The sequence below is a fragment of the Balaenoptera acutorostrata genome, chromosome 7 (genome assembly GCF_949987535.1).
Source record: "Balaenoptera acutorostrata chromosome 7, mBalAcu1.1, whole genome shotgun sequence".
Lineage (NCBI taxonomy): Eukaryota > Metazoa > Chordata > Mammalia > Artiodactyla > Balaenopteridae > Balaenoptera > Balaenoptera acutorostrata.
In genome coordinates this window covers 103,708,631-103,733,295 of record NC_080070.1, presented here as the reverse complement: position 1 = coordinate 103,733,295, position 24,665 = coordinate 103,708,631, and the positions used below count along the sequence as shown (strand labels likewise).

Below are 24,665 nucleotides of genomic sequence, written 5' to 3'. Positions count from 1 at the left end.
AAGCAGTGTAGACTCTCCTTCCAAGAAATTTCGTGATGAAGAAGGGAACTCATCTGATAGACGGAGAGAAAGCCAGGGTCCCAGGAGCATTTCTGCTGGTCATGTTTTGGTTGATGGTAAAAAGTCAGCAGAGGGGGAAAGATCAAAATTAAGAGAAAGGGAATACTTAGTGGAGCGGCACTAAGGGATGGGATCCGTCGTGTTGGGAGGGAGAGAAACCTTGGATATGAGTCCTACAGCCCCCTGCCAGTGAGACCAAACCCAAGTGTTGCTATGTTGGGCAGTGAAGGACCCGCAGTCAAGGGCAATGACCCTGATGGCCTTGGTTTCTTCTGGGTGAGGAGGAGAAAAAAGGGGTAAGGTAACGTGGTGGAGGGGCATGGGGATGTCTGGAATAGCAGCTGCGATGTAGGATGATGCATTGTAAGAGAGCTAAGAGGACTCTCCTAAGAGATTTTAAGAATGTGTAACAACAGAATATGCAAATGATTCCATTGATATCCAGGATGGATTAGGGAAGTGTGGAAGGGAAGAAGGGCTAACCTGGGAGGGAGGAATGGTTAGAGAAATGAGGAGTCATATGCTGAATGCCCTCAAAATGACAGTTGTAGGAAGAGGAATCTATTCCGTTGGAGGATGGAAATGTATTAGTTAATTAATAAGAGTATAGAGTGTATTTAGTTGGAGTTTTATGAAGGTATAATTGTGTGAATTTTTTTTAATGCCCAGAAATATTCTGTTAGGTTGGGAAAAAACACAGTGTATTAGTTGATGAATACATGGGTTTGGGGATAAGAAAACAAGGAGGCAGAGTCTCTGCAGGCTGACAGCCATAAAAGGGGAGCCCCGAAGACGGGTTTACACGGAGTGCAGACACCAGACCTTCAGAAATGCCACTGGCAAGTGAAGTAAACGGTGATGAGGGATGGAGCAGCCTTGAGAGCAACCTTTGTAAGGGGTCGGGAGGAGATCGTGGAGAGCGGATGAGAACCAGGGGGCCGGGAACTGAGGCTGGAGGTAAAAGGGAAGGGCCTGGATGCTGAGTTCCGGAACTCCTGGGTCCTGCAGCTCTGTTGTCTTTCTGCCGTTAGAGTGCGGATGTAATTGTGCTAAGTGTCTGAGGCTGCATTGCCGGCCCTGTTCCACTGGGTGCCCTCAGTCACTGGAAGCGTCTGGACAAGGAGATAGTTGGGTTCTTTCTCTGGGTTTCTTCTATGGAATGTATTCAGTCACAAACATTTGTGACATCTCGCTGCCTCTACTGACTGCCTTGGCTGTCTCTAAAGAGGGGCGCCCACTCAGAGGGTCCCACTCAGCCAGAAACGACAACTGTTCACTCTCATCTTTTAGCTTTGACCCAGCTTCATAGAAGAAACCCTTTCATACCAGAGCAAAACTCATCCTCAGTTGGTACAGAATATTACCTGAATAGATTACTTCCTACCAGGATACCGGGTGGATTTTTAGATCATGCTGCCGGTAATGTACAAAGAGCTTTCATTCTGTGCTGGAGCTGTGACTCCTAAACCACTGTTGGGTCCTTATTCCCTTGCAGATCATTGCCGTGCATCCGCACTTCGTGAGATCCAGCTGCAAGCAGTTTGTGACCGGAGGGAAGAAGGTAAACGCTGCATGTTGACCGTCACATGCCGTCTTTGAGGGGCTCCTGTTTGCTCTTTAATTTATCTTTAGTGTTTTTAATGTCTGCCTCTTCATGCAGAGAAAATTCGCGAAAGCGCAATGTAGTGAAATCATGAGACCATCACCTCCTGGGGGAGGTGTGGCCTCAGTGCTTCTCACTGACATTCCTTTGGGGTAGATGTAGGGCAAAAACAGAGATGTTACTCCAGCTACCATCTAGTGCTTTGAAATATTGTCCCTTCCACAAATAAGAAGTAGCATTTAACAGTATCAAAAGAGCAAGTAAACTAGGTTTGACTGGGGCTGGAGTATCTGCTTTCTAAAAAGTCTGTTGCCTTCTTAAGAGCAATCCCTCATAAAATGTTGATAACTTAAAATATTGATAAATCACTTTGGTTGAGGTATTTCCCTAGTGGGGATGCAGTTTTGAGTTCTAGCTTTCCAATTTCAGAAGTTAGAGATTTTACAGTTGTCCCCTATTTTTGAAGGTATTGGTATGAAAGAACATATTAGAGATAATATGCATGATGTCCAAGTGGACTCAAACTCATACTTTGGGACTTTCCTGTGTTGGTGTGTGTTCTTAATAATCAGCTTATTGGTGGAGGTTAATAATTGCTTTTATACTGTGAAGGATACCTATAGTCTGATGCAGTTTGCCAGAGTAGTTTTTTGGGGTTTTTTTTGGTTTTTGTTTTTTGTTTTTTAGCATTGAAACCTCTATGATTTACTCTATCAAAGTAACTCTTTTGTCAGACGCCAGAGTAGTTTTGCTACATGAATGTCTTGTCATCCTGCAGGATGCCTGGGTTAACTGTGTCAATTTCATGTTCTTCATCCTTCTGCTTAGCATTTGACATCATTTACAAACATCTGTAGGAAGGACCTTGTGAATGTAGTTGGGCCAAAGCTTGTTGAGTAGATACATGAGCAATTATATGGACGACAGAGTAGTCCAGCATCCAAGTGCGGGCAAGGTCATATGGAAAGAAGTTGGAATTTATACAAAGACTACATTGTGAATAGCAGTAAAATAAGTAGAATTCACTGATTGCTGAACAGGCAAGAACATCAGAGATTTGGTTTATCTTTTTGGTTATCACTGACTGCTTGACAAGTTTTTCTGTGTTCACCGTTCTAAGAGACAGCGTTGTCTTTTCTCCTTTTTTCCTATTCACTTCTCCAGAAATGCATGGGTAGACATTTCTTCCCAAGCACAAAAAGATGTTTAATGATGTGTATATAAATTAAAAACAGTTCAGGTCATCTGGTGAAAAAGTTTTAAAAAAATGATATTGTTAGAATTTCTGGATTAAAATAATTTAAAAGAAAAAACACACACCAAAGGGTTAGTATATTGTATAAAGGGCTTCGGATATTGAGCTTGATAAAAGTATATGTGTGATATTTTGAAGTGAAGAATCAGAGGATTCCACATGTCAATGTAAATGATATTGTCATCTCTTTTAGATTTTTTAACAGCTTTATTGATATGTAATTTGCATACCAGAAAGTTCACCAGTTTAAAGTGTACAATTCAGGGACTTCCTTGGTGGTCCTGTGGTTAAGACTCCACGCTTTCACCGCAGGGGGCGCAGGTTCCATCCCTGCTCGGGGAACTAAGATGCCGCATGCTGCACGGCACAGCCAAACAACTAGAGTGTACAATTCAGTGGTTTTTAGTATATTTACAGAGTTGTGCAACCATCACCATAATCTAATTTTAGAGCATTTTCATCATCCCAGCCTTGCCCCATTAGCAGTTGCTCCATATCCCCCATACCCCGCTTCCCAGCCCCAAGCTACCACTAATGTATTTCACTTCTCTATAAATTTGCCTGTTCTGGATATTTCATATAAATTCTGGGTATTTCATGTAAACGGAATCATACAATAAGTATGTGGCCTTTGTGTCTGACTTCTTTCATTAGTTTTCTAGGGACATCCATGTTGTAGCATGTGTCAGTACTTCATTCCTTTTTATGGCCAAATTACATTTCATCGTATGGGTATATCACATTGTATTTAGCAATATTTAATTATTTATTATTTAAATATTTTATTTAAATATTTATCAGTTGATGGACATTTGGGTTGTTTCCACCTTTTGACTATTATGAATAATGCTGCTGTGAACAGTAGTCAGAACATGGAAGCAACCTAAATGTTCATCGAGAGATGAATGGATAAAGAAGATATGGTATATATATATACAATGGAATATTACTCAGCCATAAAAAAGAATGAAGTAATGCCATTTGCAGCAACATGGGTGGACCTAGAGATCATCATACTAAGTGAAGTAAGCCAGACAGATACCATTGTAATATAGCTTATATGTAGAATCTAAGAAAATGATACAAATGAACTTATTTACAAAACAGAAATAGACCCACAGACATAGAAAACAAACTTATGGTTACCAAAGGGGAAAGGAGAGGGGGAGGGATAAATCAGGAGTTTGGGATTAACTTATACACACTACTATATATAAAATAGGTAACCAACAAGGACCTACTGTATAGCACAGGGAACTCGACTCAGTATTTTATAATAACCTATAAGGGAAAAGAATCTGAAAAAGAATAGGTACATATATATGTATAACTGAATCACTTTGCTGTACACCTACTTCAATTAAAAATATAATAAAATTAAAGGCCATTATAATTTTTCCTACTTATGTTAAAGGCTTAAGAAACATTGGTATGTAAATGTGCCCTCTATTCAGGGACTTGTAACATACAAACTATTGACTGATTTCTCTGGATTCATTAAAGTTTATTGTGTAAATATGTATTTAGTGAGTAGTAAAGATTAGTGTTTAATCAATAAACTATGGTGACTTCTTTGTACAGGGTTAAATAACTAGAGATTTCCAAAACATGCACCAGCTTGGTGTGCTTTGCAGAAATCTCTGGAGAGATTTCTTCCTTCTGTATGTGTATGGTATGTACTTTTAAAGATCACTTCCGCTGCATGGTTTTTGGCATTTGTGTGTTTTGTTTGTTTTAAAATAGATTTATTTAGTTGAAGATATTTCAGGAAATATTTCTGATTTCATTAAGGAATGCACCTTTGATTTTAAAAACTAAGAGAAAGGCTTTTTGGAAGGTGACATTAAGAAACAGATACTATTGTGAAAAGATTCTTTTCTTTTTTAGGGTGTTAGCAAATTTTTAGGAGGACCTCATTCTTTCCCCTTATAACTGAGTTATGGCATTTTATTCCTTTGATAAATGAGAAAAACAAAGACTATATTGGCCCAATCGCAACTCTGATCATTTAGCTGCAATTTTCAACCAGCGCCATAAACTAAGCAGAACTAGTTTGAAGAGTCCAACATTTAGCAAATGCTGATAACCTTGCAATAATCATACATTGCAGATATCAAGACCTCCCTGTTTAGAGTAGATGGCAGATCATATAGAGGAAAAAAGAGCAAAGACAGTATCATGTACCTGAGAGGTTATGACCTTCTGCCTTTAAGAAATAATTTAATCTTAAAGAAAAAATTGGAGCAAAGACTAGCCAAATGAAGGTGTAATGTGGAATAAAGGCATTCTTAACCCTTAAGAACACTGATCTTACTTAGACTGACAGCTAAATGCATCTAGGAATTGTATGCCAACTTCTGTAAACAATGATTAAAGCAGCACAGCGACCTCAGAAGCGGAATAGGAAAGATGGATGTCCTACAGTGAGATATTCATGATGTCATTTCATAAGAAAATTTGACAGAGATGTCTAATTTAAAATTCTAGCTGATTTGATTTGATGAGAAATTTTGATTCCTGGAAAAACATTTCTTTAAAAGTAATCAGAACATACATTTCAGAATAGTTCCACAAAATAGCCATGTAGCAGAAAAAACCTGAAACTGCACTTTGACACGTTTGTTGATATTTCCTTTTTAAGGTTCTAGCTTCTTAGGTCTTTAGAGAGAGCTCCTTATCCACCCAGGACTAGGAAGAGGAGGCAATAGTTCTGTCTGGCATAAACTTTTATTTTAGGTTTTCAAGGTAACTTCTTAGTAGTTGAATGCCATAGCTGGATTTATGGACTCCAGTGCTTGACACATGAGCATAAAAAGCTTATTCTTAATTCTGTTTTGTTTCCATGTTGAAAAAAAACAAAAGGAAAAGCACATCTCTTAAGAGTGCCATTGGAGAGAGCTTTAAAACATGAGAATCGATGGATTTTTTTTTTAAGTGTAACCTCCTTGTGTATCAAGAATTATAATGCATGAGCATAGCAATGAGGTATCTCTCTGAGAAATAAGTCTGCAAAGTAGATCTTGTCTGGGTTTTTTTTTTTTTAATTACTCAGCTTTCTCTGTCAGCAGATAAACTTGAGCTCCCTACCACCTTTACCTTTGAACTCTGAAATACACTTCATAATAACTGATTCTCCTCCTTTGACAAATTATTAAATTGTCGTGATGCTGTTTGCAGCAGAGTTCATTTTTCGAAACGAGGGAGTCAGCTGTTTGGCATTGTGGTGGGCCAGGTCCCCTCATTCTAGCCGCAGGGACAGCTTGCTTTGTAAGCTGGAAAATGTCAGTCAGCAAACGAGGTAAGGACCTGTGTGCATGAAATGAGAAAAAGCGCTTCACTGTTTGGGGCTGAAGGCTTATGGCAAATTTTACCTGAAGGACAGAAGTAGAAGCATCAGCTAGCTTCTCAGTGTCCGAGAATGATCGGCAAAAAACAAATTGCATTTTGGATTCTTTTTGGAAGAGGATGGCATGGAGCAGCTTTTTGTCATAATGCGAATCTTTTTAGGACATAGACAGCCCAGCGAACTACTATGACCACTAAGTGTGAAACGTAGAGGTGCTTGCTTCCTTATATGTTTGCTCGTCTCCTGGTCAGATGGAAAATGGGGTTCTTGGGGTCACAAAGGATTTTTTTTAATTAAAAAAATTTTTTTAATTATTATTTTTTTAAATTTTTGGCTGCGTTGGGTCTTTGTTGCTGTGCATGAGCTTTCTCTAGTTGCGGCGAGCGGGGGCTGCTCTTCGTTGCGGTGCGCGGGCTTCTCATTGCAGTGGCTTCTCTCTTATTGCGGAGCACGGGCTTCAGTAATTGCAGCACACCAGCTCAGTAGTTGCAGCACGCGGGCCCAAGAGTGTGCGGGCTTCAGTAGTTGTGGCCTGTGGGCTCAGTAGTTGTGGCGCACGGGCTTAGTTGCTCCGCGGCATGTGGGATCTTCCCGGACCAGGGCCTGAACCCGTGTCCCCTGCATTGGCAGGCAGATTCCTAACCACCGCGCCACCAGGGAAGTCCCTTAATTTATTGATGTATAGTTGATTTACAATGTTGTGTTAATTTCTGCTCTACAACAAAGTGATTCAGTTATATATATATTCTTTTTCATAATCTTTTTCACTCTGGTTTATCCACAGGATATTGAATATAGTTCCCTGTGCTATACATTAGGACCTTGTTGTTTTTCCTCAAAAAGGATTTGACATCAGTTATGCTGCCCAGTCCACTGACGAGTGGATCTTCAGAATACTTCTGCAGGCGATCAGATGCTTGATCTTAGGCAGTTTTCTACACGCAAACTTTTCTTACACATTACTTCCCAGGCAACCACCAAATTTATGTCCTAGTGGTTGCATGTAGAACCATTGTAAAGAAACACCTTCATTTCTTCTAGGCACTGTGTTATAAATTGTGGTTACGGATAGGGAGGTGTCTGGTCATTTATGTGGCTTGGAAAACATTGATATCCTGTCAGTGCTCAGATATGACTATGGAGTGGTCCTGGTTTTGTCCTCATCTCCTGGTCACGGGGCCTTGTCTGATGTTGGTGTTCTGTGAGATTGTTTATATTCACCCGGAGAACACGAATGGCAGGCCAGTTCCTGCATGCCAGTTTTTCTCTTTCTTCGTTGTGACAAATAAAATGCCCAACATTTGCTAGATGACTTCTATTGCGGTACTTTATGAAAATATATGTATGGTCTGATTTTGTTTTTTTGGTAGAAATATAAATGTCTGGTGTAGCAATTTCTTGGAAAGCTGTATACTAAATTATTAACAATAGTAATAATATTAACATATATTATTAACAATATCCGGGCAGGATTATTAGTGTTCTTTCTGGCCTTCATTGGCTTTTATTTTCTGCTTTTTTTTTTTTTGGTAGAAAACATGCCTTTTATAATAATAAAAAGCAATAATAAAAGAATGTATAAAGTAATCCCAACTATTTTTGTTGTTTTCAACTTAGCATTGTAAATCGTATGAAATTCCCTACATTATTGAAGTCTAATCTTAGCTCAGATGTTCTTTAATGGTTACATAATATTCCATCCTGTGGGTCTATTTACTTTTCTTAATCATTCTCATATTATTGGACCATTAGGTTGTATCCAGTTTGGGGTTAGCATAAATCATGCTGTAATGAAGCTAGAAATCTTTGGGCATGAACTTTTCTCTGTGTTTCTGAATGTTTTCCTAGCACTGATTCTTACGATTAGAATTACTGGGTCAAAGATTATGATTATCTTTTAGGCTTTGGATACATAACTGCCAAGTAAAGGTACATTCCAGAAAACATACTGATTTACACCATCTGTGTTAGAGGACCTGTTTCACCGTATCAGCCTGCCAATTTGATATACATAGAAAGAGATTCCAATGTGCTGTTTTGTAACTTCTTTGAATTATTAGTGATTTTGAGCATTTTTATTTACTAGTCACTTATATCTCTTCCTTTGTGATTTCTCTGTATTCTTAGCTCGGGGCAGCTTTTCATATTACCATAGAAGCCAGGACAATTGACGACTGTCCCTTTGATATTTATTGTCAGTTTGAGCACAAATTATTGCTGCTTACTGAATAGCCTGCAGCCTTTTCTCCAATTTTAGCTAAACCTGGAATAATTATTCTTGTTCTAGGGAGGCATTATATAGGAGTCATAATGAGGCTTTAGAGTAGACGCTGAACCATGTACAAAGAGGACGAATATATTCTACTCCGTACATGTGAGTCTGCCCCCAAACCATCTGTCCTGCTGCTTCCTTGGAGGCTCTCAAAGACAAGCCACGGTGCCCAGTTAAAGGCAGGTTCATTTCACTTGGTTTCTTCTGTAGGCAGTGTCCTGATCTTTACTTTTCCCCTTTTGCTTCACTTTGTTTTTTTTTTTTTACTTGAAGTATAGTTGATTTACAATATTGTGTTAGTTTCAGGTGTACAGCGCAGCGATTCCATTATATACATATATGTATATATGTGTGTGTATACATATTCTTTTTCAGATTCTTTTCCCTTATAGGTTATTACAAAATATTGAGTATAGTTCCCTGTGCTATACAGTAGGTCCTTGCTGGTTCCCTTTTGCTTTACTTTGCATTGAGTGAAGTGCTTGTTCAGATCCATAAACCTGTGTGTTCAGGTGACTCTTTCTCTTATTCAAGACTTAGCAGTTTTGTTTCTTTTTCATAACTTCGCTGTGCAAAGATCTCCCCCTCAGTCGTCTACGATTGAGATTATGCGTAGTTAAAATTAGAGATATTTGTTCATCACACAGAACATTAATTCGTTTCATCACCCAGTGGATGGCTTTTGTGTTTTCTCTACTCTTAGTGGGGCAAGGGGTCCAACCTTGAAGCCAGCCCCAGGAAACAGACCCTCAGACAGCTGCAAACTGAAAAACAGACCCAAGGTGTTTGATATGAACAACCAGCTCTATTAAGTCTGCAGGACCCACCTGGAAGGTTTTCTGTTTGCTTGCTTCTTTGTTTTGTTTTTAGTGGTAAAACAATTTTTTAAATGCCCCATTCACTTCTGGAATCCCATTTACAATTGTGAGTTGCATATGCAGAAATTGCAGATTGCTAGTTTGAGTAGGAGTCTGCTTCACATGCTGGCTACAGTTGACTGCTAAACCCATATAGGTGGGCAAGTAGATACATAGATCTATATCTCTCTGTCATTGCTAGTTTTTTTGTTTGTGTGTGTGTGTGTGTGTGTGTGTGTGTTTTGGTGTTTTTTTTTAATATAAAGGGACTGCTGCTAAGTGGCATCTCTTATGTTTAACTTCTTTGGTTCACCTTGAACCCATAGCTTGTATTTCTTGGTCACTAAATTGACTGTTACCTTACGTTGATGTGGTGTTTTTTTAAATTTCAAAGCGCGTTTCTGGCTACATAGTTTTCACAGGAATAGTTAACTTCAAGGATTTGTCCAAAACCTGTGTTGTGTTTTAGTTGTGTTTATTCAGATATTGCTTGGAAGCAAATAGCCTGTGAGGTGGCCTCTGGAAATCCATCTGTGTACAGAGACTTTCTCTGGTAGCAGTATCTGGCCTGTGTTTAACTGCTTTTAAATGTGTTAACTCACCTTTTGGGAAAGGGGATGGACGGATTAGAACTTGTCCAGGAAATAACCACCGAATTGAAAGCAGTAATATATTTGGGAAATCCCTGTTTTCTTCCTACATGTTTTAAGTTCTCTCTCAGTGGTGTTTAGAAAGGCTGTGTGTTTTAAACTTTGGTACTGAGCCAAAGCAGGAAGCAGGACAAAGGTGTTCTCTGCTCTGCGGGGTTCTTCTCGGTCACTTCTGTCTCCATCAGGATTCAAGACTCCCATCTGCTGTCAGCACCCAGCTACCACCCCAGGTCTTCTCCATGCTCACTGATTTTTATTTTACTTGCCCTGTTGACTTTTTCAATTTTATCCCTAATCTCTTCCAATCTTGGATTTTAAAATCCTTCTGTGACAAGTCCTCCCCATCATTATGCCTTTGTCTATTTTTACTGGGACAGCCTTATTTGGCATATTTTAACTTGCTGGGTTTTGCTTTTCTTTCACTATTTCTCTGTTTTATTATCTCGCACTCCAGCATCTTCTCTGATCAAGCGTTTTGTCTCTTGTGGAGTCTTTTCTCCACGCCTCTCGATCCTTCCTGGTGGAACACCCTTGCCCATGGGCTTATTAGACCCCAGACTCAGAGCAAGAAGTGATGCTGGTGTTTAGGGAGCCTGAAGGACTCAAATGATTTTTATACTTGGAAGATCACAAAGTGATTAAAAAAGGGCCAATCACCCTCCCTTTCCTCCATGAGGGAAGGATGGTGATGGGTAATGACGGGTGTTAGGCTACCAGAACTGGCAGCTTTATTACAGCCCAATAGGAATCCTGCCCATGTGTGGGAGATGCTGGGATGTGGTGCAGGAAAGTTCTAGATAGATTTATCAGCACAAAACATAGGAGAATAAAGTATATTGCTGAGGATCTGAGGGCTCCTATTGAAATATAAGTACTGAGAGTGCTGACTGCCAGAATGTGGGTTTATGGGAGATAAAGCCCTAAAATACTTTCTCCAACAAAAAGATAGAGCTCTTGGAAACAGTTTTCCTCTCTATGTACTTAGCTCCCGTTGAGCTTAAATTGCTCTCAGTATTGTGATAATGACAACTCAGTATTACAGGCTGTGGAAGAAGATGAACCAAATAAATTAAGCAGCTGCTTTTAAGGGTAGTTCACCCAATGGCTTCCCCTCTAAAATGCTTTGTAGAAGATTCGTGCTCAGTAGGTCTCTAGGCAGTTTTATGGCTGCAAGAAAGAAATGGATTTTATTAAATGTCAGTGAAATACAGGCAGATAGTTTTGTGGTAGTTAAATTAGCGTAGAATGTGTGTAAGCAAAGCAGATTGTCTCGTCTTTACTTGACGAAACAGAGCTTTCTTTGGCATTCCTGCCGGATAGTGTGTTTCTGCCTGAAATTCCCACAGATCAGGATGGAAAAATCCCGGTCCCTCTCATCTGAAACTCTATGTCTTACAGAATGTTATCCATCAAATCCTGTATGTACAACATGGTTGTGCTTGGAGAGTTTCAAAGGACAGTAATGGGACTAATTCCATAATTACTAGCTGACGTTTAAGGTTTTATACTATGTGTGGATTAGGAAATAGGATTTATAAGTAAAGAATTAGGTGAATTGGGAGTTTGGGATTGACATGTACCAGTACTATATTTAAAGTAGATAACCAACAAGGGCCTCCTGTATAGCGCAGGGAACGCTGCTCAATGTTCTGTAATAGCCTAAATGGAAAAAGACTTTGAAAAAGAATAGATACACATGTATGTATAACTGAATCACTTTGCTGTGTACCTGAAATTAACACAACATTGTTCATCAACTATGCTCCAATATAAAATAAAAATTAAAAAAAAATAAAAGAATTAAGTGGAGTGGAGAGGGAAGGCAGAAATAAATGCTTCAAGGGGTCAGGCAGGTAACATAGAGGAGAGAGGCAGGCCGGGTGAGGGGATGACCGGGAGAAGTGGGCCCTGTGACAGTCCAGAGAGCCCTGGAGCAGGCAGTCAAACCCATTCCAGGGATCACTCACTGCGCAGGCCAAAATGAGAGGCCAGTGGACATCCCTGAAATCAGGGGCTGCAGTTAGGGGAGGACTCGCCTTCAAAGGACTTTTCAAATTTTTGACAAGTTGTACACAAATTATATCCTCTGGCGTTGAGCGAAGGGAAAGAGACCAGCATTTCAGGAGTAGGACATAGAGTCAGAATAAATGAGCCCTTTCTCAAGGTACAGATGTTTTCCTTGGATGAATCAGTCTCAGGGTCCTTTTCCTGTAGGGTTTTGAGATTAGGGCAGATGCCAATGTGTCTGAAATAGTGTAGGGACCTTACTAACTAAAGATGGGCCGAGTAACTGGAGGATTTGGGAATCACACAGCTCTTCCTGTAGCAAATACATTGTGTGTATGGACAACAAAGGAAAGAATAAGACTTGCAGACCTAGGAAAGCCTACTCAGTATCTAATATTTGTTATTCCTGTGTGTCTAGCAAAGTACGTATAAGATGTGGTTTCTCTCCCCGATGGATTTGCAGTCTGCTAGGGAGATGAGAAGGAAATACATGATCTCAGTGAACTAGATATGAAATGGCGCTCACAATCCCATGACTCAGAACCAGCGTGACCGTAAGACGTATGCAGAACCAAGAAATCAGGGGGAAGTTATTTTGACTTACGGAAGAATTCTCTGAAATGATGGTCCTCTCTAATATATTTAAGGCTGTTTGTTTAGTTTTCAAATATAAACTTATATAAAATTTATATAAAAATTTATATAAAATATAAATTTCTTAGTTTTCAAATATAAAGTGATGAAACTACTGCTGTTTGAAAGACATGGGAAAAATAACATGAATCGTGTCTAAAATTGTAATGGAAATTAGTTAAAATTTATTTCATTTACAGAAGCTAGGATATTAGCTGCCCCCCACCTCCTGTTGTTGAGTACCCATCAGTGGCACAGAATGGGTACCACTGATGCCGCCGTCCGAATTATAAAAATAAGGGAGAAGCTCCTTTGCTCCTTTGATTCGTGTCAGAGCAGGTTACACAAGGTTTATTGTAATAGAACTCTGAAAACTCAGACTGAATTCAGCATTCTCTCCTTTTCTTCCTGCCCTCTGCTGGAAGCTTCCCGTGGAGCTAGAGCAGGAGACAAAGGAGGCCGTCGGCCTCAGCTTCATCCTATAACCGAAAGCACACTGACCACAACAGAAAGGATGGAGTGGAGTGAGTTTGATTTGAATTGGAATTACAACAGGACTTTATTAACAATTTTCTAAAGTTAAATGTTTTATTTCAAAAATAGGTACAGTTTGTGTGAATTAATTCTAACGCATAGTCAGGATGCTGCAAACATTCCTTCAAGTTCCAGTGAACTTTTTGATATTGTTTTATTTCAAATATTCCCCTAAATTATCCTGACTATAAAAATTAGAGAATGGATTTTCATCCACATATTAACATTATAAAAAATAATTCACATGTGCCATGCGGAATAATTATAAAATAGAAATAATATAAAATCACCTGTCACCTCTTTCTGGAATTAATTATGATTACTTTGTAATGTGTCTTTCAGATTTCAATATATGGATACACATTCATATTTTTTTTAAAGGTCATCATATTTAATCCTGTTTTGCAATCTGCTTTGTTATTTAATATGCCCTGAACCTCTTTTTCTGTTAATAAGAGTCCATATATAAAATCATTTAAAAATGAATGTATACTCTTCATCTGTCTAGCTCTACTACATTTTACTCAGTCTATTTCTGGCCATTATAAATAACTTTACATACCTCTTTACTCACTTATCAGATCACTTGTTAGCATAAATTTCTAGGCTAGGACTTCCTGGGGACATTTTTAAAGCTTTGAGCCCATAATGCTAAAGGACCCTCCAGAAAGATTGTGGGTCCTACATACACACACACGTACACACACAGACAGCCATGTCCCTTCCCCCAGTGTCTGACCTTATCATTCTGGTTCATCTTTGTCAGTTTTTTTCTTTCCTTTTTCCCTCACCTGTCAATTCTGAGACCGCTGCTATACTGCTTGCGGTGTTAATTTCATCTAATGTTTCACTGTCTGGCAGGGTACATCCACAGCCCCACCCCCAAATTGCTTAATTTTTTAAAAAATTCTTGTTATTCTCACATATTTTCAAATGAATTCATAGCATTTTGGAAGCTCTAGAAAAAATTCCTTTGGGATTTTCTTTGGGTTTGCGTTAAAATCGTAGGTTAACTTCGTAAGACTTAAGCTCTTCAGTGAGAATTTTGAGTCTTATCATCCAGGAACGTAATATATCTTTCCATTTATTTAGTTCTCTTTCTCTCTCCCTCGATAAAGTATTTTGTTTTTGCTGTGTAGCTAGTACGCATACACCTGTTTTTGTTCATTATTAACTTTGAGAGCTATGGACTTTCCCTTGTTTACAACTTTGATTGCATCCCCTAAAGTTTAGGCTTGTGCTATTTGTATTTTCATTTTCCAAGTGCTCTGGTTGCAGTTCGATTTCCTCTTTTACCCAAGGAGAGAGAGTATTTTTCTCTTTCAGTTTTTTTTCTGTTTTGCTCTTCTTATCCTTTGTTATTAATTTCTTGCTTAATTTTCTTGTCACCTGAGAATAAGGAGAATTATTTGTAAAGTTCTTCTCTGCTTTACGGAATGTCTTATTCATGCGATGTCAGGAGTGGGAGATTTTTTCTTATTCCCTAGACAAGTTTTATTGTTTTCAAATAGTGTATTTTTCCATATTGCTAGTTTTTCTTCTTGTTAGCTCATATTTACTAGAAGTGGCTGTGAAGTTGTCTGTAGATTTTGTGAGAACGTTTCCACATCTTTTACTCTAGACAGTGGTGGGAGAAGGAAGTTTTATGCTTTCATTTTTGCTGAATTGGAACACTGTCTGTTGGGAAAACAGCTACCAAAGAATGTAATCATTGGTGCAGCAGGGAAGTGCTGTATTTTTGTTAAAGCTTGCTTTCTGTATTTATTAAGGTAAGTTTCTACAGGCACTGCCCACCTCACATAACTGGCACAAGTGCCCTCCTGTGCCAGCCTGCCTGCTTTTTTCTTCCAAGCTGTGTCTCCAAGCAACAGCAGGAGTGGCTATTCAGGTGTGACCCTGCCGGTGCTGATCAAGGCCCCTGTGTCCCTGCCTGAGATTTTCCCTGTGCCTCCCCTCACCTCCAGCCGCCACTGCACCGAGTGTCATTCTGCTATATACTTGACCGAGGTGGGCTCTTTCTTGTAATGAGTTGGACCACAGCCTTCACTGGGATCTTCCTTCTATCACGTTTTACAGAATTTCTTATTTAAAATTGAGGGCATATTTAATTTTTCTCACCCAGGTACAGATTATTCCCCTTTTAATACTACGTTGGCCATTTCTAGGTGGGGATTGGTGAGGGAGGGGAATTTGATGCCACGGTGCATCTCCCCCTGGCCATCCAGCCAATCCTCCCTTCCAACAGGTGCTGGTGGAGCACTCCCGGGCCTCGCCCACTTCTTACAATCCCCTCCGCCTGACCCAGGCCACAGAGGGAAGGCAGGCATTGTGACCTTACCAGTTCCTCGTGCTGAATACAGCTGTCTTTAGCTACCTGTCTTTAGTGAACTGTGATCTTACATGTGGCAGGAGCTGTGTTCTCAGGCCTTCACCTCTGATCCCAAGTTTCAGAGCTGTCGCGTCGCAAAACGCTACACACACTCCGTGGCCGCCTTGGCTCTGTTCTCTGCGTCACGGCCAAGGGAGAGGCCGAATCACGGGTGGAGGCCGTACCTAAGTGTCACTAGCTGGGGGCAGGGAGGCTTGGTGGTGGTGATATCTTGGAACCTGGGCGGGGGGCGGATGAGCTGGGTTAGAAGGTCGTTGAGCATACGTAGAGGAGCTCTGTCCTGTGTGTATCTGATGCGACCACCTGTGCTCAGTAGAAGCCCTGTCTCCAGTCTCCCCTGTGGATGTTGTGAGGCCACCTTGCTCTTGCATGGATGATAGAGAACTTTATACATTTCTGGCATTTTCACTTGACTAAACTCGGCTTATTAGTGACGGTGGACACATTTAATTTTAGGGTTTTTTGTTTTTTTCCTTTCCTTTTTTTCTGCCGCTTCTGGCTCTAGGAGCCTAACCATTGAGAAAGACATGTAAGAAATATAAATACTGTGAATTTACTCTCTACTATTCCCTATTTTTTCCCCTATTTTGGGGGTGGGATATACTAAGGTAAACTGAAATTGATGCTTATGATGGGAATTTTTAAAATTCTGTTATGGAATCTCTCATCAGCAATTGCTTTTAGAAGGTTAACTATATTTCAGGATTACATGTCTAAAGTTATATAGTTTAAGTTACACATTGTATAAACTATACCTTGTATGTATTAAATGACATACTGTATAAAGATCTTTCTTTACAGGATTTAAATTGGATGTATCAAGAAAAAAATTTTTATTGTATCCTTAATAATGCATGAATTCTAGAACTACATATTTATGTAGAGGTTTTGATTAAAGTAAAGACCCTAGCTACTCTGAAGTTTTTATAGAAGTTTAATCCTAAAGCAAATTTCTCTTATGTTATGACATGAATTACTGCTCAAAAGTCATTGTTAAATTATTTTTCTAGGGTTAAGTGAAAGACCCCTTCTAATCATTGCAGTTTAATCTGTGGCTAATATTTTGTTTTCAGGGAAAACATGATCAGGTTTTGATTTCCCAATTTACTAAATAAATTAATTCATGGTCAACTATTTGAAGAACTTCCTGTGATAAAAATCTTTCGACTAGCGTACATTATTTCCCCTGAATTTTGGTGTTTTGGTGCCATCTTGTGGCTGGACTGTGTAGTAACCTCAACACGCAAACACATTTTAAACAGCGTCCTGGATAGGGTAAGACAGACTGGGAATACTTTCCAAAATGCAAATCATGTACCACTAGAAACCTACCTTTAAAAGGCTGAGAACAGTTTGTTACTCGGTGAATGGACAAGCAAAAATAGTAAGGAATTTGATATATGATTCTTGGTTTCTAAAATTCTGTTTTCGTGATATTTGCCCCTAGTTGCTGCTGTTTGAGCGGTCTTGGATGAGCAGATGGAAGTCTTCAGTTCTGCACGAAGGAGAAGGGAACATAAGGAGTGTGAAGTGGAGGGGCCATCTGATTGCCTGGGCCAATAATATGGTACACGCGGTCTCCCTAACGCTGGCTCAGAGCTGGAAGGACAGCCGAACCGAGAGGGCTGCGACAAAGGGCAGGGATGCAGCTCCTGCCGCCATTTCTTTTTTTTTTTTTTTTTTTATCCCCATGTCTCCTCCCTCTTTTTTTTTTCAAACATCTTTATTGGAGTATAATTGCTTTACAATGGTGTGTTAGTTTCTGCTTTATAACAAAGTGAATCAGCTATACATATACATATATCCCCATATCCCCTCTCTCTTGCATCTCCCTCCCACCCTCCGTATCCCACCCCTCTAGGTGGTCACAAAGCACCGAGCTGATCTCCCTGTGCTACGAGGCTGCTTCCCACTAGCTATCTATTTTACATTTGGTAGTGTATATATGTCCATGCCACTCTCTCACTTCGTCCCAGCTTACCCTTCCCCCTCCCCGTGTCCTCAAGTCCATTCTCTACGTCTGTGTCTTTATTCCTGTCCTGCCCCTAGGTTCTTCAGAACCTTTTTTTTTTTAGATTCCATATATATGTGTTAGCATACGGTATTTGTTTTTCTCTTTCTGACTTACTTCACTCTGTATGACAGACTCTAGGTCCATCCACCTCACTACAAATAACTCAATTTTGTTTCTTTTTATGGCTGAGTAATATTCCATTGTATATATGTGCCACATCTTCTTTATCCATTCATCTGTCGATGGACACTTAGGTTGCTTCCATGTCCTGCCACTGCCATTTCTAAAAGATACATGTGGCGATTGATATCATACCCGGAAGGGTAAAGAAATTACATTGCTTTTCGTTTTCATGAGAGAGTAATTGCCAACATATTCTGGACTCTATTTTAGAGGAAGAAACCCAAGGCATGGAGAAGAGCCAAGAAAATGAAAAGGCATCTTAATAATGAAAGGGCTGCATTGGGAATGTGGTCTTGAAAATACCATTTGCCTATTAGCCAAGGGCAAGTGCCAGTTGCTATGAAACAAGGGCAGGGTATTGCTGATTTTTCTTTTACTCTCAGTATAATCACAGACCCAAAATAGGCCTGCCTTTGAAAAAGTGGATCCTAATTTTTGGTGCTTCACTTATCTCAAGTTTTCTCAATATGAGTAGGGTGAGTAGAAAGTTTAAAAATTACCTTTTGGACATCTGGCATAGCTTTTGGAATTTTGAGGTATAATTTAGCAAATCAGTGCTATTCCTTTTTTTTTTTTTTGGCCTCACCACGTGGCATGCAGGATCCCAGTTCCCCAACCAGGGATCGAACCCACGCCCTCCGCGCTGGAAGCGCAGAGTCCTAGCCACTGGACCACTGGGCAAGTCCCCTGCTATTCCATTCTGAATGGTAGAAACCTCCCAGAATCTACCGTGCTAGTCAGGACTTTTCTTACTTCTCCTGGGTCACAGTCAAGGTCAACAGACGTGTGGCCTCTTGGTTTATTTTCATTTAGCTGCTTGCTTGATGTTTCCATTTGAGTACTTTAAAATGTCAGGTGTGTTTTTCTTTATATAGTGGTTTTTCAGATTCAAAGCTTTTCTGAAAACCAAACCCCGTATTTGTGGTGGAACAATACACTTAGAGATGTGGCTTTCTGTCTTTTTGGAAATGCAGTTGTTGACATCTGTACATTTCCCACTTGTGTTGGATTTGAGTGGCCTGGGCCATCCACTCATAAAATCTAGTTTGCCTAGAAAGAAGGACAGAGGTTTTCTTTTGTTTGGGGTTTTCACAGGATTCTTGTGGAGTAGGAACATTTCTGTGGCTCCCAGCAGCACCTAAAAAACACTGTTGCTACTTTGCTGTGCTGGTTATCCCTGATGTTTAGCAGTGGCCATTAATAAATTTTCTTTTACCTTCCTTCTCCCAAGTAGAGGATGCTTAATGCTATTTTATTTTCCAGGGTGTGAAGATTTTTGACATCACCTCAAAGCAAAGAATCACCAATGTGCCCCGGGATGATATAAGTCTTCGCCCCGATATGTACCCCTGTAGCCTCTGCTGGAAGGACAATGTGACACTGATCATTGGCTGGGGCACCTCTGTCAAGGTAGTTTTGCTTGTCTTTCTCATAAGTCTGTGTTGTTACAGAGCTACCGAAGATGGTCCACAGGAGTCCGAGTCCTTGAATGGCTTCTCGGAACTAGAATATTTTCACCTGCATATTATTGTCATGTGATAATCATTTCATGCTTGAATTCTTCCATATGCATAGGTTTTCAGATCTATCGTTTCTCCTGAACTTCTCCATGTTCAGAATGGTGCTGCCTTTTTGATCCTTTTTACATTTCCCGTAACCCGATTGGCCTTAGCTATATGTAAAACATGTGCTAGGTGTTGTTGGTTCACCTGGGTCCCTCGTTATTGTTCTTTTCATTTCCCGTAGCTTTGATCCTGAGCTTCTTCATTAGGACTGATGGTGGAAAAAGAAGGTTGAAATGAAATCATCCTGCTTGCTCGCTAGTAGTTTGGTGGAGTAAAGGCCGAGGCGTATTATGGATGATAAGATTCGGGGCTATTTTGTCATGTATATTATCTGCCTGTTACGTGCCTGGGTAAATGAAGCTCTTCTGCAAAAGGGGGCCCCCAATCCATTCACCTTTATTTCATGCCTAGTTGTTTTTCTCCTATTAGATGTTTCAGAGCCAAAAGTTGTTTTCTTCCCTTTAAAAATGTATACCTTAATCTAAACAACATAAACTAAAACTTGGCTGAGTTAAAGACGCCGTGAGAAGGTATCCCAGCAATAGTCTAATGGAAGAGCTCGGCTCTAAAGAGTCACACAGACCTGGGATCCATTCCAACTTTTCCACTTAACTTCCTGCGTGACCCTCTCTAAGTCTCACTCTCCTCATCTGTAAAATGGGAGTGCTAATTGTTCTCACATCACATGTTTTGGAGAGGATTAAATGAAGAGCTTAGCATAGGATCTGGCATATTGTACTTAATAAATATCAGCTGTCATTGTTATGCCATAAAATTCCAGAAAAGTCATGAAAGAGACCTGGCTATTTAAAATTCTTTTATGGAAAGAAAAGCATAAAAATTATTAATGCAGTGATTGTTATCACCAAAATAAGTGTTGTTAATCTGAGCTAAAGTCTCGTTGATATGATTCAGGTTCTCTTTCTTTCTTAATTGAACATGTGGTCATTGTTTCCATATGTTAAATGAACACATGATTCACATTTAAGGTAACAGGAAGGAGGTTGTACCCCCAAAGTCTGTGATAAAAAAGTGATTCCCAGTCTCCCTATCCCATGCGTGTGGTTACTGGTCCAGTCAAGTGATGTTCTTGATATTTTTTAAGTTTCTTAGATGGACCAAGTGGCTTTTTCCTCTGTTGTGATTTGCTTTTCTTTCGGTGAAAGACAAGGGAAATTAGCCTATTAGGACGTGTGAAAAGTTTGCTGATTGTTACCAGAAAAGCTTCCTCTATTAGGCTGAGTCATGGTCCCCAAAGATAGCAGGTCCTAATTCCCACCACCTATAAATGTTTTCTTTATGCGGCAAGAGAGTCGGGCAAAACACGTGACTAATTAAGCATCTTGAGATTATCCTGCATTATCCGGGTGGGCCCTCTAAGAGGGAGTGCTACCCCAGAAGAGGAGAAGGCAGTGTAACCATGGATGCGGGGATTGGAGTGATGCAGCCAAGGAATGCTGGAAGCCACCAGAAGCTAGACGAGGCAGGGAACAGATTCTTCCCTAGAGCCTCTGGAGGGAGTACGGCCCTGCCGACACCTTGAACTTAAATCTTAGGGTTAGGGTTAGGACTCCGTGCAGCTGTCGGGGAGGGGTGTCAGCAGAGGGAGCAGGAGGGGCAGAATCCTTGAGGCTGGAGAGTGACTGGTGAGTCTCTGTGGTACGTAAAGGAAGGCATTATTGCCGGAGTGGATGGAGCAGGTGTGCAGGAGATGGATAGAAGATGACAGAAGGGAGAGGGAAAGAGGGAGAGAGGAAGGGAGGTGTGTGTGTATTGCTGGAGAAGATTGCGTAAGGGCTCGCTGGGGCAGAGCTCAGACCACAGCACCGAGGGGATAGAATAGGCCATGGCCCAGCTGCCAGTGGTGTCATGCGTCCTTGTCTTCAGAGAGGCTGTAGGACGGCCAGAGACACCATGAGGCTTTGGCGTGAGTCCCAGCTCCAGCCTTGAGGTCCTGGGCAGCTCTCAGAGCCTCTGTGTTCTCATGTCTACATTAGGGCTGGTAGTATTACCTTCCAGGGGCATCTGAGGATTGGAAGAGGCCCGGGCAGTCCTCAAGTTCTGTCACTCTCTCTCAGATCTCTCCACTTCTCTCCATCCCCCTGTCGGGTCCCCTGACTCTAGTTTTGCCTCCCTTAATTCTGCCCTAAACAGTGCAGCCAGGATGATCTTTTCAGAGTGCAGATCAGGTGATGTCAGTCTCCTGGTTAAACCCCTCCAGGATGCTCATTGCTCATAGGATGACATCTTCCTCTTTCATGATGGTCTGCCCCCTGTGTTCCTGTCTAGCCCCTCCTTCCCCTGTCCTCTCTGCTTCTATCTGATTACCTTCCAGTTGAGGGCCCCAAGCTGTCAAGTTGCCCTTTTGCACCTGTCCTGTATCTCCTGCTTCAACTTACATGGTGCTTCTTCCAGGAAGTCTTCCATCCCTGCTAGTAGATGCCCCTGCTCTGTATTTCTGTACTTCTCTATCCCACTTCAGTAAATGCCTTATTTAGTTGTTTGTCTCCCCCACTGCACCATAATCTTCCTAATAACAGAGATCTATCTGCTTTACAAAGCCCTCAGCTCAGAACAGGTGCCCAGTAATTGCTAAAAAGTGCTAATTAATATTGCTATTTCATATATATATATATTATTGTTACACTTCAAACCACGTGGAACACTTCTCCTTGTGTACTTTTATCAACACATTAAATAAAGCAGTTGTTCAGTTGGCATGTGGAGCGTGCCTATTAGACAATTTAGTAGTTTCCCTAGTAAGTGTGGATAGAAGAGTGGATAACTTATACGAAGAGAAGGAAAATTGGGGGAGCGGACAGGAAATCGTCTGAGACGGACAGGAAACAAATGACAGAAAGCAATCAAAGGAGAAAATAGCCTGTCACTTCTCAGTAAATGCCTGTACCTCCACAGCACTGGGTTCAAGTCCTGTGTCAGAGAAAGAGAGTACTGTGGCCCTCTGTGTCTGTGGGTTCTGCATCAGTGGATTCGACCAACCTCGGATTGAAAATATTTGGGGGAAAAAAATCCAGAAAGTTCCAAAAAGCAAAACTTTAATTTGCTGGAAACCAGTAACTATTTATTAACATTTACACTGTATTCGGTATTATAAGTAATCTAGAAACGATTGAATGCATATAGGAGGATGTTTGTAAGTTATCTGCAAATACTATGCCATTTCCTTTAATGAACTTGAGCATCTTCAGATTTCGGTATCCTCCAGGGTCCTGCAGATACCAGGGGTGAGTGTACTGTCATGCAGTTGCCGTGTTGCTGGACAGTGATTTGGACGTGGCTATTAGCCAAACCAAACCTTAAAAAAATGCACATTGATCTATCAATGCTACTTCTAGGAATTTATCCTAAGGAAACAAAAGTCCAAAAGTTTTGTGTACGAGTATGTTGATTGCACTATTGCTTGCATCAGAGATAGAAGAAAAAACTAATGTCTAAAATAGGATTGAGTAAATAAATTACAGTATATTCATGTAATGAAATACTATAAAGACATTAAAGAATTATGTGAGGATGTTTAAATAATACATTAAATTATTTGTAGTAATTTTAGGTCGAGAAAAGTAGCTTCCCCAAAACTGTGGATTGCTAATAGTGTTCACTTTGTTCTGGGACAACAGATAATAATTTGTTTTTTTTCCCTTTGGGTTTTCTGTATTTTAGAATTTTTCATATGGTAGCCATACTTAGGGTTGCAACTATAAATTAACACAATAAATGCTGCCTAAAAGAAAAAGGAAAAAAACCTAGTCCCTGATGAAAGTTATATAAGATCAGTACTTAACTTGAGGTTCAGCCCTTTTTTTTTTTATTGAAGTATAGTTGATTTACAATGTTGTGTTAATTTCTGGGGTACAGCCAAATGATTCAGTTATACATATATATACATATGTATATTCTTTCCCATTATGATTTATTTCATATTCTTTTCCATTATGATTTATCAGAGGATATTGAATTTAGTTCCCTGTGCTATACGATAGGACCTTGTTGTTTATTCATTCTATATATAATAGAATGCATCTACTAATCCCAAACTACCATTCCTTCCCTCCCTCAGCCCCCTTCCCCTTGGCAACCACAAGTATGATAATCTCTGAGTCCATCCATGTTGCTGCAAATGGCATTATTTTGTTCTTTTTATGGCTGAGTAATAGTCTATAGTATATATGTACCACATCACCTTTATCCATTCATCTGTTGATGGACATTTGAGGCTCAGTCTTAACCTGGATGGCTGAACTTACGTGAATTTTTCTCATTTCTTATTACAAAATAGAATACATTTCCGTCAGAAAATATAGCAAAGAAAATATAAAGTATCTGTAGTCTTACCACCCTAAAACATCCACTGTTAACACACATATGTGTTAAGGGTTGTGTGTAAGTGAGATATATACAAAAATAAATATATAAAATCTCTATCCAAACTGTACACATATAATTTAAAATAGGGGTTGGCAAACTTTTCTGTAAAGGGCTGATAGTAAATATTTTAAACTTTGCATGCTACATACTGTTTCTGCTGAGTATTTTTCCTTTTATTTCTGTTTTTCCTTCCCTCTCTTCCTCCCTCCCTCCTTTTCATTTTTTCAAGGCTTCAAAAATATAAAAACTATTTTTAGCTTCCAGGCCATAAAAAAAACAGACCAGGGGCCGGGCTGTAGTTTGCCACCCCTGATTTAAATTATACAATACATTGATTTTAATATGCTCGAGAGAAGAAGAGCATGTGACACTTTTGCAAAGTATTATTAAGCAACAGTGAAATATGTTACTAATATGTGATCAGAAACACAAGACCTACTGTGGGTGTTGCCCAGATTAGCCATTGGGCATTACTGGCTCTGTGCTTCTGTCAGAGATAGATAGAAGGAACCTGTGAGTAGAGTTATAGAGAGTGGGTCATTGAAACCATATTAAAACTATATTAGTTTCCTTCCTTTCTTTGTCCTCGAATAAAACTTTATTGAAGAATAGCGTCGGAGAATATAAGTAATGGTGGCTATATGTCATTGAAGTTAATTTCTATCGCTTAAGTCACAGGGTAGGTTGTGTGCATTCCATCTTCAGTGCTACACGGCTAATTTAGCAAAAGTACCATATAGTGAATGACGTGTGATGAAGAGTTTTCTATCAGATGAATAAAATAACCTGTGAATTTCTTTTCTAGATATGCTCGGTGAAGGAACGGCATGCCAGTGAAATGAGGGACTTGCCGAGCCGATACGTTGAAATAGGTATGCCTTCTGTGGTGTAAACCTTCAGAAGAGAATCCA

At 40.0% G+C, this 24,665-nt stretch overlaps 1 protein-coding gene across 5 annotated transcripts in view; it reads left to right on the top strand.

Moving 5' to 3' along the window:
• VPS41 (VPS41 subunit of HOPS complex) overlaps positions 1-24,665 on the top strand; it is a 192,071-nt gene that overhangs the window by 110,044 nt on the left and 57,362 nt on the right. For all 5 annotated transcript variants that reach the window (XR_009008869.1, XM_007187746.2, XM_007187745.2 and 2 more), the window contains exons 7-10: positions 1,556-1,621; positions 17,054-17,173; positions 19,067-19,213; positions 24,560-24,626. Coding sequence is in view for 4 of the 5 variants with exons in the window: in XM_007187746.2 (XP_007187808.2) it covers positions 1,556-1,621; positions 17,054-17,173; positions 19,067-19,213; positions 24,560-24,626 (400 nt within the window). In the remaining variant the exon portion in view is untranslated. The remainder of the gene's footprint in view (positions 1-1,555; positions 1,622-17,053; positions 17,174-19,066; positions 19,214-24,559; positions 24,627-24,665) is intronic.